The 16130-nt window shown below is 36.8% G+C and overlaps 1 protein-coding gene across 2 annotated transcripts in view; it reads right to left on the bottom strand.

The window, feature by feature from the left end:
• The window catches only part of NRP1 (neuropilin 1), a 136396-nt gene that overhangs the window by 79068 nt on the left and 41198 nt on the right, over window positions 1-16130 (bottom strand). For both annotated transcript variants that reach the window (XM_004691170.2, XM_004691168.2), the window contains exon 3: window positions 76-257. In XM_004691170.2, coding sequence (XP_004691227.1) covers window positions 76-257 — 182 coding nt within the window. The remainder of the gene's footprint in view (window positions 1-75; window positions 258-16130) is intronic.

The following is a 16130-nucleotide window of genomic DNA, read 5'->3' as shown; positions in this document are numbered from 1 at the left end:
TGTCTTTCATTTTTCATGAAATGAAACAATATTAATGAACATGAAGTCGTATTTGTTCTACTGTAAATTACTTACCTCTCTTGAAAATTTCATAACGTATGGAAAATCCTGCACCATGTGTCTCATAGTCAGAGACAAATCTGATAAAAAGAAATGGCCCAGAAGACACTACAGGAGAAGGAGCAATCTTTCCACAGAACTTTCCCCACACATGTCCTTTATCATTCTCTCCATCGATGACTTCCACGTAGTCATATCTAGGAGTAAAGATGGAAGGAAAATGTTAGTAAGAAAGCCTTTATAATTTCAAAACTTTGGCACAAGCATTATTGAGGACAGTCTGTCAGGGAAAAACATGCTATCTGCATTCACCACTGTACTACATGAAGGGTAAAAAAAAAAAAGCTGGTAAAGTGAAATAATTAAAATGGACTACATCATGTCTGTATACATCATCTGGCAACACAAAACTATTAAGAATAATGGTGTCCATTATACTTGCAGACAATGTCAGTTAAAGTAACCAATTAGCAAGAAAAAGAAAAATCTCATGAGCACAATTCTCTATTATTAAATTGTGTTCCTTTGTCTATGGTGGTGGGGTGTCAATACATAATGCTGTGCATTCTTTTCAAACTGTGAAGTTCCTTTATGAATTCAAAATGTCTCTTTGGCTAGAATGCTCCATGAACAATACTTTGATTTCTGTGAGCAACCCTCTAAACATATGGCCACAGAATAATAAACAGATTCTTTACTATTTAATGCAATGCTACCAAAGTCTACACTTCTTAGAAAAAACTTCAACTAACAACAGCAGCTACAACACAGATCATCTCCCACCAGCACTACACTTGAATTGCATAAGAAAATCTCTACACAGAAAAGTTTATTTAAAAATGGAAAATAATTTTGTTTATACCGCCAGCCCAAATCTTTAAGGGAATAAATCTTTGAAAAGGAAATGTGACACACTTGAAATCACCAAAGTGATGTGATTTAAAACATTTAGACTTAAAATAATATATGAAGGAAGTGAAAATAAAATATTACACTGAAGATTGCACTGAGGTAACAGACATGCTTATCTTTAAAGGATGAAAAACCATCTCTAATAAATTAACATCTTCCAGGAAAAGAGATTTTTGTGTTTATGAATTTCTGAGTATCTTGCTCTTTCTTTTTATTTATCAAGTCACCTAGGAGTTAGATGATCTGATATGTTTTCCATTTTTCTTCTAAAACTGACATGAAAACATTATAATCGGTTCATTTCAAGCCTTTATTTTATTTCTGTGTTTTACTTGGTTCAGAAGCCCTGGGATATATTAATTTCAGGAATGGCTAAAATATGGCAGTAACATAAATTGTATCTGGCAATTTAAAAGAGATCAAAGTGGGGGAGATCATCATGATGACCAATATCATCTTTAACAGTCTCTTTTCAAACTGTCCAGGACACATTACTTATGTTTACTGAAAGTCTCAGGAGATAAATGCAAAGATGATATCACGAGTTAAAGTGGACATCTTAAGGCTCTCTAAATTAAAAATGACATTACCTCATCAGTTAAAATTGTGTGCCAGCTTTGTGTATATCTAGAAGAAAATAAAGCTGACATTGATGGAACTAAGCATTAACATATGTGAATTATTGTATTAACTGCATTTCCTCTGCTGCATCTGATGTCTCCAGTAGTAATCTCTGACCTGCCAGCAAAGCTGTCCCTTTGCAAAACCATGGCAATACACAAAGGAATTGTTTGTTTCTCAATATACTGGGAGATGCTATGCATGTTAAAAAGACGACAGAGGAGGAGCAGTAAAAGTCAGTGATGAGGAGGACGATGAAGAAGCATTTCATTTAAAATCCTCACTGGCGTTTACAGTCAACAGGGGGCAGCTGGGAAGAACCCCCATTTCTGTATTTATTAAAGCCTCCAAGTTGCCATTTACATAGTATTTCTTTTTGTCTCTGCTGCTTCATTGACTTAACAGGTCTGCATGCTTCGCCCAATACTTGCTTATAATTTAACTGTGATTTGAACTGTTGACTGTGTTTGGTCTGACGACTGTTTCCAGCTTTGCAATATAGGCTTTTTACTTGAATCTCCACACTGTGTGAATACTAAGTGGCTGAATCCAGTGCATTTTGCCTTCCAGCCACAAATAGGAGAGGTGGGTCAGGCTTTCTGAAGAACTAAGGGCATTTCTGTGAGGGGATCTCTCTCAGGTATGAAAGAGAGAGAATGCAGCTATTGTAGTGCTAGTGGATGCAACAGGGAAAGACGCTAGTATTTCGATTCACGTATCTTTTAATAGTAAATAGTAGGCTCTCTTGGCAACAGTAAGTTATTTTTAAAAGGGAAAGAGGGATTAGAATCTTTCCCAGCAAGAGATAAGTCATTGCATTGTTAAGTGCCAATTTTAGGAAATTGAATGAATCAGGGGTACAATAGTTACATTTATAAACTGGAAAGCTGCTATCATTTTAGCACTTCCCTTGAAAGTACCATCCAACAGGGCCCCAAAGAGCATCACAAGTAGCAGTTCATGTAAATATTCAGGAGGGTGTATGCACACAAATTGCAGAGGGTAGTGTTGCCAAAGAAGTTAAGAAAGCAGCTTGCATCTCCCTCTGGAGTTGATACCAGTTCCACTCCATAAGTTTTTTGCTGGCAAACGTGGTGCCAGGAATGCAGCTGGTGTGCCAGCATCCCTCCCTGGAGACTAAATGTGTCACCACAGCAACGCACCCAGCCTGCATTGGCCTGAGGCCCAGGATACTGAGTTTGCAAATTTTGATCCCCCAGCCAGTTGCACATTGCTCTGCTACTGCTGCTGCCAGTGCTGCTCGCACTGCATCTCTGGGAATGTCAAGCTGCCCAGGCAATGGCAGAGACCTATGCTTGCTTAGCTCTCCAAACTATATACTCTAAGTGCTGGGGTGGGGGGATTTGGAATTGTGTGTGTCTCAGGAATCTAATTCATAAAAGTGACCTGGGAGTCAGAAAGTTGAGTATTCTATCCTTTGGGGTCCCTGTTCTAGAATACATGCTCCAACTGACAGGGGGACTCTGTCTGGGTCATAGTGCACCCCCTTCTGCTTTGGAGCCCGGATCTGCTCCCTGCTCACACTGCAGATGTGGGGGCCAGCCAAGGAAAGGCCTTCCTTGGAAGTCACTCTCCCATCAATGCACATTAGCACATAAATGTCAAGTGGATATTAAAACTACAGGTATTCCTTGTTTTTCAAAAGTTCCTGTTGCATCACTTTACTTTCACAAAAGACCATTTTTTAATAACGGAAAGATATCTGCAGAGGACTTTGTGTGTGTGTGTGTGTGTGTGTTTTTTTAAAGATTTATTTGTGCATACAGAACTGGGGTACAGGCCAGAAGCTCAGTGGCGGCAAGAGTCTTCACCAGAGACAGAGTGGGGAGCAGAACAGGCAGATGGATGAAGGGCACTGCTGAGGGCAGCAGCGGGCGGGTCAGGAGAGGTCTGCCACGCCATGTGGTCATCTCCGGGACAGGGGGGGATGGAACTCATGCGGAAGTGGCTTTAGCTTCTTAGTGTTGTGCTTTAACCCGCTGCGCCACCAGGGAGGGCCAGACTTTGTTTTAACCACAAAAGGGAAAAGAGCATTCAGTGTTGTGATTTATCACTGCATTTTTGCTGTTGCTATCTGTTAGTGTGATTTTAGGCTTCTTCTGTTATCTGGAAATATTTAGTAGTTATATTTTGGGCAGACCTGTAAACTTTCAAAAGATGTTCCATACAAATTAGTGCTAATTGTTATTTCCACTTTTAGTTTATGAAAGATTTTTTTTTTCTTAAAGACAGATTAATTTATTAATGCATACAAGAACTGGGCTGTAAGCAAGAGGTGTGGGGGAGGTGAGAGGATTCACCAGAGACAATGTGGGAAGCAGAACAGGCAGATCTACTGAAATACACTGCTGAGGGGAGACAGAGGGATCTGCTACACTATGTGGGTCAGCTCCCTGCTACTCTTTCTGCAGTGGCTGGCTTTAGCTCCATAGTGCTATATTTTACCACTGTGCCACTAAAGAGGCCCAGAATTTATAAAAGTCTTTATAGAAATCTCTACTTTTGGGGCCCTCCCTGATGGCGCAATGGGTTAGCACACGCACTGCAAGCTGGCCACGGCCTCTTCAGAGTTAAGTTAAGATTCCCGGCCCCTGAGGTGACCCACATGGCGTGGCAGACCTCTCCTGACCTGCTCGCTGCTCCCCTCAGCAGTGTACTTTGTTGATCTTCCTGTTCTGCTCCCTACTCTGTGTCTGGTGAATCCTCTCACTGCACTCTGTCTTGTACCCCACTTCTGTTGCATAAATAAATAAATCTTTAGAAAAAAAAGAAATCTCTATTTTGGATAGTGGCAGAAGACAACCAATCTCTCTTTGTTTAGACATCTTTCCATTTTTTTTCTTAAATCTTTTGCCCTTCAGTTTTCCTTTTGTGCACTAATAGCAAAACATTATTCTTTACTAGAAGTAATACAAAGATCTGCCTACCTAGTCTTTTTATAATTTAAACACACTTTCCTCTTATTTTGGTTTTAAATGAACTACTCTGGGCAATTCTTCTCACGAGTGTCCTTGGGTTTAGAGCACACGTTTCTTACACTTAAGGCTTTTTTGCTTTCTTATTTCCTCATTCCATCGAGGTAAAGTGAAGACATTTCAAATCCTAATAGTTATCATGAGCTTGGTTTCCCAGAAGGGTGATAAAAGAGTAAAGATTTCCTTCTATGAAGTCTTGAAAGGATTACCCAGAGATTATTTTTTCTTTTGGAAAGTTTGAATTATGGTTTTAGGAAAATGGCCAAGTTGAAGGGAAAGTGATGGGAAAATGAGAAATGTATTGAGTCACTGAAGAGTGGTTTCAGAGGCTTTATAGGTATGCAAGTACTGAACAGCTGAATAGCACACTTTACTTAAGTTGGGTTTTCTCTTGCAAATACAAATGACCCCCTGACTCTATGGTGGAGCCCCTTAATGGGAAGAAAGTTAATCCTCTGCAGGGTGTTGCCTGTATAGTGAGCTACTGTACCAAATCCCTTACTGCTTCTGGTCATTCTTGTATTATTAGAAAGGTGGATTTTACATGGTAGTGTCTTTTTAATCTCCCTCCAAGAGGATCTATCCCCCCCTTGCCCAACACGCACGTTTATGGAGGAATTTAATACCTGACATCATAAACCAGAGTGAGAAATGATGTTGGCTAACATAATTTTCACCTGCACAAATGTGTTTCTTTGGAGCTTTGGTTTATTTTGTATGAGGCAATAATAGTTATCCCAACTGAACAACCTGTGAATGATTACAGTGCTGCTGTCCAAGAATCACCTTATATATCCCCCAGAAGAGAACAGAATTCCTCTCAGAGCATTAGAGGATCTGGAAATAAAATTACAATGGTGGAACTAGGAGGAGTCAATTAGTTTGCATCTGTGTTTCTGAGTGACTTTACTTGAGATCCCCCCTTAACAGTTTTGGCTTGCTCATACTATTTTAATCAACAAATTTGAAAAAACTTGTAAGATTTATAGTCTTTTATTTAGCAAAAGTGTTCTTTAGAAGTCTACTCCAAGGAAATAATCTGGAATAATGTCCAATATTTATCCAAAAAAAGTATTGCCTAAAGCTTTATAATAATGGAAATAAAGCAGAAAGAAAGAAAACAAGAGGGAATTTATATCATGGAATATTATACAGTCATTTAAAAGCATGTTCAACAAAAAATTTTTTGTAATAGGGAAAATGTTCATAAATGAAAATTATAACATAAAACTCTACATCTGACTTATTCTTAGTATTTATTCAGGTGTAGAAAAAGAACTGGAAAGAAATATGCTGAACTGTTAATAAGTGGTTATTTTTGGGTAGTGCAAGTATGTTTCTTAGTCATTTCTGTATTTTTCAAAACTTTTACAACTGAGAAGTGTGCCTTTGTAATTAACTAAAAGTTATTGCTAGCAACTTTATGTTTCTTGATCAGAAAACACTGTTCTTTGTAGTGGTTTATTTAGGATGTAAACAAAGATTTTGCTTTGTTTTTACATAAATAAATCAATGAGGCTTTCAATGTGATATTTTTATAAGTTACCAGAAAAAGTTAAAATGAGTTAGACTTGATCTTATAATTTCAAGCAATAGTAATACTATTTGTACAGTAATTTCCATAATTACAAACATTTTTTTTTATTTCGTATGTCTTTGTCTCCACAATGTATTACTCTTTAGTTTGTCTGCCACACAGTACAGTTTATCCACAAACTTCTAGATAATTCTCCTTCAGAAAATTCTAATGCCATAAAGTCTACCTAATGTCCCAGAATATGGCCCTTCTGATTAAGTTTAGTAAAGATTTCTTTAGTGTCATGTTCACTGAGGCAGCCTACCTTAGGTGATCATAATATACTAAAACTTAAAAAGCTAATGTCACACAATAAAATTTTTATTCATTTAAGCTTCTGTAATGCTCCAAGGTCATAGAATGGATATCAATAATTTGATTATAGCCATAGAACACTAATGATAAGTAGATTAGATAGCAATACAATATGTAAGAGAGTCCACAGTCCCAGGAGAAAAGGTATTGCAAAAGAAAGAATATATTAAAGAGAAAGTTTTATTGAAGTAAACTTTAGAAAGATATTAAATGGCTTTCACTTTAGTAATGAAAAAAAATGATAATTGAGTGTGTGAGGGATTATGAGGGTCTCAATGGGTCACAGGCCAGCTCACTACGAGACAAACTGAGATAATAAACATCTACTAGGTAATATATAATTTGTTTCTTTTTGTATATGAAAATAATTTATTTCCTTTTCTATAGAAAAAATAATTGGTTTTTCTTTTGCTAAATAAAAAGTACCACAAATTTAAAGGCTTAAACCAACACACATTTATTGGCTTACAGTTCTACAGGTCAGAAGTCTGGCATGACACGACTGGGTTTTCTTTCAGATGCAAGACTGAAATTCAGGAGTCAACAGGCATGCTCTCCTTTTTAGCTGAATGTCCTCACCAAAGCCTACAGTGTTGTGTCAGAATCTAGTTTCTTGAAGTTTCAGGACTGTAACTGCTGTGTCTTTGATAGTTGTTAGCTGATCTTAGATCCAAAGGGTCATCTACATTATTTCTACATCAATTTCACCAGCTTCCAAGCCAATAACAGAAAATCTCCCTTAAGGTCAACTTTTCTCATGCTTCAAAACTCTTCAGGGAAAGCTGAATCCCATTTAAGAGTTCACCTGATCAGGTCAAGTTCACCCAGGATAGTCCCTCTTTCTTGAAATCAACTAATTTGGTCATTTAATTAAATCTGCCCAACTCTTTTGCAGCATCTGGATTAATAGGTTGTTAGAACAACTGGAAGAATAGCTGCATACACCAGGAACCAAGGATCTCAAGGGCTATCTAAGAATTCTACTTACCCCACAGCCCAAACTCTGGCAAGAAACACAGCTCAGAAGCTTCAGTAGGCCCAAAGGCAGGAGGATTCATCCGCTATGTCACCTGACACAGCAAATACTAGTAGGATTCAAGGTAAGATGGCAGGATGGGGAAAAGGAAGCAATGTTCTCATGTCTTGCTAGCGTTGATTTGGAAGCCCTAAGCCTACAGGTATTGCTTGCAATGAAAAGGAAAGCAGTCTTCTGGAGTTAGTCATACTCCCCTGAATGAAGCAAGACCAGAAATTTTAACATCATTCAACACATTAGTTTAGTGTCCAAAAAATGATAGTAGCTTAATTAAAAAAATAACTTATCAAAGAACTCAAGACTCAGTGTAAAATAATGGTCAACAAACATAATTTGAATAGGAAATAGAGAAGCTTAGATTTCTTAGTTCTGAGTAATCTCAATTGATAATTAAAGCTTACTGGAATGGAATATAAAAAAAAAATCCTTCACATGAGAACTATTTCTATGATTCAACTCAGATATAAAACCCAGAGATGCATCTAACATGGAAGAGAAGGGATACTTCCTTTCAAACCACCACACTCCAGAAGTAATGAGGTCTTACAGTGTCAAACTTACAAGGTTCAGTATTTATAGAAAAATTCACATGCCTTTAATTACAATAAATTCAGATCCCAAGTAAAACTGTACCATCTGGAAAATATTAACATCATTTACAACTTGTTCGCCTTCCTAGTTCATAGAAAATGTTTACTTCTTGCCAACTTTCCACTATTCTCAGGAAAAAGAAGAAAATTGCTTTATGGATTGTCTCAAGATGGGTTTACATAGCAAGTCAAGTCATCAAGAAGTGATGGAGGGGGATTTCTGGATATGCTTACTTTCTTCTTATTTATCTTAAATTCTTATACCCTTATTTTAAGGTTTTTTTTTTCCTAAAAGAATATTCCCCACCATCTGCTTCTCACCCCTCCTTCTTCCAAAAGGACACATATATTTGTATGTAGATAGGTAAGTTCATTGGAGTAACATACATATACATTTATTTTTATTAAAGTTCAGTGAGTCTCTTAACATGGTCCAGTGGGGAGAGATTTCAGTGGGAACTTGAACTTTGGTCCATGTTCTGGACATTAAGGTCCATCCTTGCACCTCTGAAAAAATTATCTCCACTTGACCTATGACAAAGTATCAGAGGACAGTGAAGTGAGGAGGTGACAGCTAACTCAAGGCACCTCCATTACCCTGAGGCAGTCAAAGTAGCTAAAATGGGGAGACTGTAGTCCTCATCCTTACTCTCTGGCACTGACAAGGTGAAAAGACCTGGTAGGTCACTAATTAATATCTAGGAGGCTCAGCTCCTCACCTGTAAAGTGAACAAAATGGTAATTGACTTGAAGGATGGTAGAATAGAAAATGTTAGGTGAAAAATAAATGTGATGACTTTTGTAAGGGTAAGGGTTTGATAATTCCTTTTCAAATGAGGTTGGAAAACTGGGGAAGGGAGAGACAAAAAAGTAGAAAACAAACTGGAGCATGGCTTTGTTTTCCAAAATGTGTTCTAAGTAGTACAAAACCAACTATAGTAAGATAGTACAGGGAATTTAATTTTTGTTGTCTCCCAGGGGAAAATGTCAGTCAGAAAATGACTAAGAATATGACCATAACCCAATATCCTGAAAAATACCATTTGGAAGTACAATCCATGGGAGTAATCTATCACCAAAAATAGTAAGTTAAAGTTATTTTCAATAAAGGGGTTAAAGAAATCAATTTATATATACACTATAATATATGTTTTTTGAAATCACTAAAATCCACTGTTTCCACTGATGTATCATCTGCTTTAATGTTCAGTAGTTGGATCAGTGCTATTAGCATTTAGTGCTGAATATGTTCAAAAGCTCCCTTAATAGATGTTGGAAGCACCAACATGCAAACTCCAGTTCAGTGAAGGAAGTGTCTGGCTTAAACATCACAAAATCATAATTGTCAAGTTTCCTTTCTAGTGCTTTTTAAAAAGAAATAATTCTACTTTAGCCTATAGTATTTAAAGTGCTAAATTCAAAGATTTAAAAAAGTTTCTGATTAATTAGTGGTGAGCTAGGTAGTTTGCTAATTAGAGCTATCGGGATTAAAATTAGTATATATGCTACAAGTTTTTCTTTTTTTCTTTGAAGTAATTACAATAGAATCCTTTCAGTCTCAAATAGATGAGACTTATTCTGGAGTCCCCTGCCCTGAAATGTTGAAGAAAAAGGACTTAGTATTAGAGATTAGCTGTCTCTTCCTTTTAGTAATAAATGTAATTAAAGAAATGTAGAAGTGAATTTCAGGTGGGGCAGTGGGCTGAAATTTTATCCTGTATAGTTGCTTAAAGTTTTCTAATGTACAAACCACTAATCTTACTACAACCAAGAAACACAGAACTGGGCTTAATACATTTATGATACAGCATAAGATACATATTAGGAAAATAGACTGTGTCACAGAGAGTCACCTGTTTTCTTCATCCCTAATGGTTACTGAAAGCAGAATACTTTTGTTTGGTAAGGCATTTTTAGAGTCCAATGCATTTATGTTTAGAATATTTGTTCTTTTCCTTTATTTAAAATTCTATGAAGTCAGGAAGCAATAATATCAGTCATAGATGACTGGACTTCTAATAGTTTTACTAACCTGATACACATTCTGTAGCTCAAAGTCAAATTATGATATAGTGAGTACTTTATATAATAAGAAATATATCTCCAGATGTAAAATACTTAAAAATGCAACTAGGACTTTTTTTTCTCTATTATGACATGCAATTTTGTTAAAAACAAAAACCAAAAAAAACCCAAAAAAACAGGGCCCTCCCTGGTGGCGCAGTGGGTTAAAGCACAGCACTTAGAAGCTAAAGCCACTTCAGCATGAATTCGATCCTGGCAGCCCTGGAGGTGATCCACATGGTGAGGCAGACCACTCCTGATCTGCCCGCTGCTCCCCTCAGCAGTGTAGTTTGTCAGTAGGCCTGTTCTGCTCTCCACTCTGTCTCTGGTGAAACCTCTCACCACCCCTGCACCTCTGGCCTGTACACCAGTTCTGTATGCATAAGTAAATAAATCTTTTTAAAAAATCCAGAGGATTATTGGTTCTTGTCCTAACCATTTGCTTGATTTTTTCTTATCGCTGAACAATTAATTGGTATACAGCAAAGACTTTATCTCCATGTTAAGAATAAGCTCATGCATACAATCCCAAACTTCAAGATATACTACAAAGCCATAATAATCAAAACTGCATGGTACTGGAACAAGGATAGACATACAGACCAGTGGATTAGAATAGAAAACCCAGCTATAAACCCACAGGTTTATGGACAGCTAATTTTTGACAAAGGAGCACAGAAGATACAATGGAACAAAGAAAGTTTGTCCAGCAAATGTTGCTGGGAAAACTGGAAAGCTACATGCAAAAAAATGAAAATGATTTTTGTGTCACTCCAGTCACAAAAATCAACTCGAAGTGGATTAAAGACCTAGACATAACAATGGAAGCCATAAAATACCTGGAAGCAAAGATGGGCCAAACACTACACGACATGCACTTTAGCCACATCTTTAAAGATAAAACACCCAATGCAACAATAGAGAAGGCAAGGATAAATAGCTGGGACTACATCAAGTTAAAGAGCTTCTGTAAAGCAAAAGAGACAGTACAAAAGACAGACATCCCACTGATTGGGAAAAAAATTTTCTCACACAAAACTAGTGATAAAGGATTGATCACAAAAATAGAAGGAGAACTGATGAAATCCAACAAAAATAAAGTAAACAACCCCATAAAAAAAATGGACAGAAGAGCTAAAAAGACACTTCTCCAAAGAGGAAATGCAGATGGCCAACAAGCATATGAAAAAATGTTCAACATCACTCGTAATAAGGGAGATGCAAATAAAAACCACAATGAGATACCACCTCACTCTAGTGAGAATGGCACATCTTCAAACAACTAGCAACAACAAATGTTGGTGAGGATGTGGAGAAAAAGGAACTCTCCTGCACTGCTGGTGGGAATGTAAACTAGTATGCAACCAGTATGGAAAACTGTTTGGAGTTTCCTCAAACTGCTTAACATGAAGCTTCCCTATGACCCAGCAATCCCACTCCTAGGTATCTACCCAAAAGACACAAAAACATTGATTCAAAAAGATACTTGCACCCCCATGCTTATTGGCTGCTTTATTTACAATTGGAAAGACATGGAAGCAGCCCAAGTGCTCAAAAAGTAGACGACTGGATTAAAAAGATGTGGTACACATACACAATGGAATATTACTCAGCAACCAAAAAAAGAAACACATGTCTTTTGCAGCAACATGGATGGAGCTAAGCCAGAAAGAAAAAGAAAAATACTGGATGGTTTCACTCATAGCAGGAGTATAATGGACCAGGCGAGAAAATAATAATAATAATGAACAGCCATATACCAGAGGTATTTTATGGGGGTGGAGTGGGGAATGGTATCAAAAACAGTGGGGGGAGGGAAGTACACTGGACTATGGTGACATGGGTGACTTGGTAATGGAAAAGCCACAGGGATTACAATTGAGATGAAAAATAAATGTACCAAATGATGTAAAAATAAACTATTATTTTATATATTAAAAAAAAGAATAAGCTCATGCCAAAAAGAAAGGATTTTAATGGCCAAGCTGGTCTCATGATTTATATGGACCTTAAAATGTAATTATGTGTTTAGAAGAAAGGAAAGCAGTGCTCGTAAACATGACTGGTAGCCTATATGCAGGAGTAGCATCTTACTAAATTTAACCATACTATATATGGTCTATAATTTAATTGATAAAGGGGCAGCTCACTGAAGTGTCTCTGTCATTAAAGAATAGATTTAACTCAACTAGGAGGACATATCATTCCCATCCTACCATCTTAACTCAACTACGAGATCATATGGTCCCTATCCTACCATTCAGAGCTCCCACCCCACCCCACCCCCAACCCACCAAGTTATCTTTATGGTAAACTTAGCAGAAAGGAAAGGGAAGGTTGAAGAAATTAGCTAAAATAGAACATGGCATAAAGGGAATAATTTCAAATGCATTTTTGTCCTAAACATAACATCAGCTAGAGAAAAGTATAAAATGTGCCCCCTGATAATACTAAAGACTCAGCTGTAAAAACAAAGCAGGTAGGCAAAGCAAAGAGAAGGTTGGGCTTTAACTTCCTTACATTGACTAATTATCCATAAGGAAAGACAATTTTTTTTCCACTAAAAACCACAATACATAAAGTGATTTAAGATTTCACTACATTTAAACACTGACTTGTTTGAATGCTGTTGATGTAGAGGACTAGAGATTTTGAAACTCTTCTGTGAATAATAGTTTAGTATCTATTCCCGTGCAGTCACAGGGATAGACAGAAATAAGGTGGCTTTTCAGCATTTTTGTTCTAGAACTCTTTGGGGGCAAATAAATATTTTGAGGGGAAATTTAGTTAAAAAACATTCTAGGCTCCTGACATTGTTGTACTACTTAGAAAAAAAACTAATGTCTGAAAGATTTTATTAAATCTGATTGCTTTTTCCTTTTGTAATGGCACATCGATTAGAACATATTGTAATTGTTTTTATCACTTTTCCATTTGTTGTGTTTGCTCTTTTTTTTTTTTTTTGGTAGATAGAAGAAATAATAAGAACTCATCTTAGAAATGTGTTCCCTTGAATACTAGTTTCATGAAATGCTCCAAGGGGGAAAAAAGTGTTTTTCCAAATTCATTTGAAAATGTTACATGTCATGTTCTTTTGGTGACTATTTTCAATTTATGTCTATATTAAACAACTTCAAAAGTCCTACAGGTGTCAAACCTTGATTTAACTTGGTTTAACCCAAAATATGCTAATCTTTTTGATCATAAACATTTTTTACTACACACATAAATTGGGATCTGTGGAACTAGTGCTCATCAAAAAGTATTTTCCATGTGCTACTCTAAAAAAATCACTTTCAGTGTACTAGCGACAGGGTAGAAATTATAAGAAAAACCTGGGAAGGAATCCACTTTATAAATGATGACATATATTTAAGAAGATAGAGAAGAATTTGGCAACCTACTACTTTCTCCTATTTGCTTTAAATGTTAGGAATTCAGTTTGGATCAGTGCTTTGAAAAACTGTGTTAGCAACTACGTCTGGCTAAATAATTACAATGTGATGCTGAAGGCTGTGCGTATGCTTGGTTAAACGGAATTGGCTGAAGCAAACACAAGAACTTGGCAGGTTTGACTCCAGTTTGAGTCTCTGAGAGGACAAATCTGAACTGCTTTGATTTTACTATTAGTTAATGTTGACTAGTTAGTTAAACCAACAAACGATACAAATAGCACAATTTTACAATGAGGAGATATTTGAGAGGTAACAGGAGAATATTGGATTTTACAGAGGAGTAAACCTAAGCCCAGAACACTTGAGGGATTGGAACGATGTATCAGACCTAGTTAGAAGAACCAGAACTTTCTTCTGTATTATGATGAAAGATGAACCATTGCATTTTACTCTGGAAGATCATGACAAGAGCCTTTATGGGCCTTAGAGTCTAGTTCAAATTTGAGATTGCCACCAAGGGATGGTTCAGTCTTGTTCTAAAGCCTACTGGAAAAGGGGAAAAAGGGAATGTACTCTGTCCAGGAAGTTCTTCCTACTGTTGGAATCTTAGTGATGAACCTATATCTTTCTGGCTTTGCCTTGGATATGTTCCCCCAAGCAATATTTCTCTCACTCACTGATCCTAAGACTACATCTCCTTCCACATGAGAGCCCTTCAGTTATTTGAGCATCATGTCCCTAAAATCTTTTCAATTTTGTAGTGTAATAAAAAGAAAAAATCAAAGAGCTCATTTATGAGACTGACATTGAAAAGAAAAAGAAACACAGATAAGTAAAGAAACCACTTCTCTATCTGTTAAAAGGTTGTGGAAACACCACTATTTTAGAAATATAGGCATTGTGAATACTTTGAATGTGAGCAGACGTGGAGTAACATCTGTGCCATAAAGGGCCGGATGGTTTAGGTTTCCATCCTGTTCCAGATCATTCTGTGCTTTCATTCACATTCTATTACACACACTGATAGTGTATGCCTTTCATACTGATTTGGGATGAGGCAATTCAGAAGGAGGATCTTGTCATTAAAATGGAAAATTGGCTATGTGGAGCAAGGTCCCGGAATATGGTGTGAATAGAGCCACAGGGGTCAAAGATGTGTCTGGGTGACAGATGTATTAACAAGAAATCCCCACATCTTACTTTGAGGTTGACTATCTGATGCCAAAGAAGTAATTGAATTTATTAGGCTAATTTTTCTTTCATAAACTAAGCATGTCAGCCAAGAACACCAAATTCCGGACAAGGAATATTCCTATTTTTGTAACTATTAGATTTCTTTGTTGAATTTTCTTACTCCCAAGTGGGAGTTAGTGTTATGTAATTTCATGTTATGTAATTTCATGCCAACCAATAGTTCCCTTTAATTTTTTTTGTGTGTAATACAGTAAGATTATTGCTGCACTGTAAAAATGTCATTGATTCAGAATACTTTTCTTAATGACTCAGATTATAATAATTCTCCTTCCCAGACACTGGGAAAATAGCCCATTTTCACTAATTAAGCACACACACATACAGCCTAAATAATTTCTTAACCTTAAAATAGGCTCTTATAAATTAAGAAGTCAAATGGTCTTTATATCAATTACTTACTACCAAATTCCTCCTAATTATTCACTGACAAACATATACTTAGAAATATAGGTTAATAGTTCAAATATTACCGAAGCAGAAATAATGTTAGATTTGGCAGTTAAAATAGTAACTTCAACTTGATGTTTTTCAATTTTTTCTTCTTTAAAATCCAATGTCTTCAGAAATATTTTCCTTTCATATGTGACAGACATGTTAAATACAGACTGTGTAAATTATTTGAGCAGTAATAATATTGATTGTTCAATGGAAATTTTCTACATAAATGATAGAAGACTATAAGCAAAAGCTTTGACTTTACTCCCATTCTGATTTGCAACTAAGGAGAACATATTCTTAAAATATGTGATATGGGGCTCTCCCTGGTGGTGCAACGGGTTAAAGCACCACATTATGAAGCTCGCTGAAGCTACTGCAGCAAGAGTTCGATCCTCAGCCAGGGAGATGACTCATGTGTCATGGCAGACCTTTCCTGACACACCCACTGCTTCTCTCAGCAGTGTATTTTGTCAATCTGCCTGTTTTGCTCCCCGCTTTGTCTCTGGTGAACACTCTCACCCACGACATCTCTGACCTGTACCCCAGTTCTGTAAGCATAAATTAAATCTTTAAAAAAAAAAAAGTGATATATAGGACTCTCCCTGGTAGCCCAGTGGGTTAAAGTGCAAGTTCGATTTCCAGCCAAGGAGGTGATCCACATGGGTGGCAGACCTCTCCTGACCTACCTGCTGTTCCCCTCAGCAGTGTGCTTCATCAATCTGCCGGTTCTGCTCCCTGCTCTGCCTCTGGTGAATCCTCTCACCCTCCGCATCTCTGGCCTGTACCCCAGTTCTGTATGAATAAATAAATAAATCTTTAAAAAAAAAAGATTTATATACAATTGTTGGTGAGACAAGTGGTGTTATTTATGCA

This window comes from Condylura cristata, unplaced genomic scaffold (genome assembly GCF_000260355.1).
Source record: "Condylura cristata isolate star-nosed mole 26May11 unplaced genomic scaffold, ConCri1.0 scaffold00030, whole genome shotgun sequence".
Lineage (NCBI taxonomy): Eukaryota > Metazoa > Chordata > Mammalia > Eulipotyphla > Talpidae > Condylura > Condylura cristata.
The sequence above is the reverse complement of the archived record's forward strand: the minus strand, read 5'-3'. Positions and strand labels throughout refer to the sequence as shown.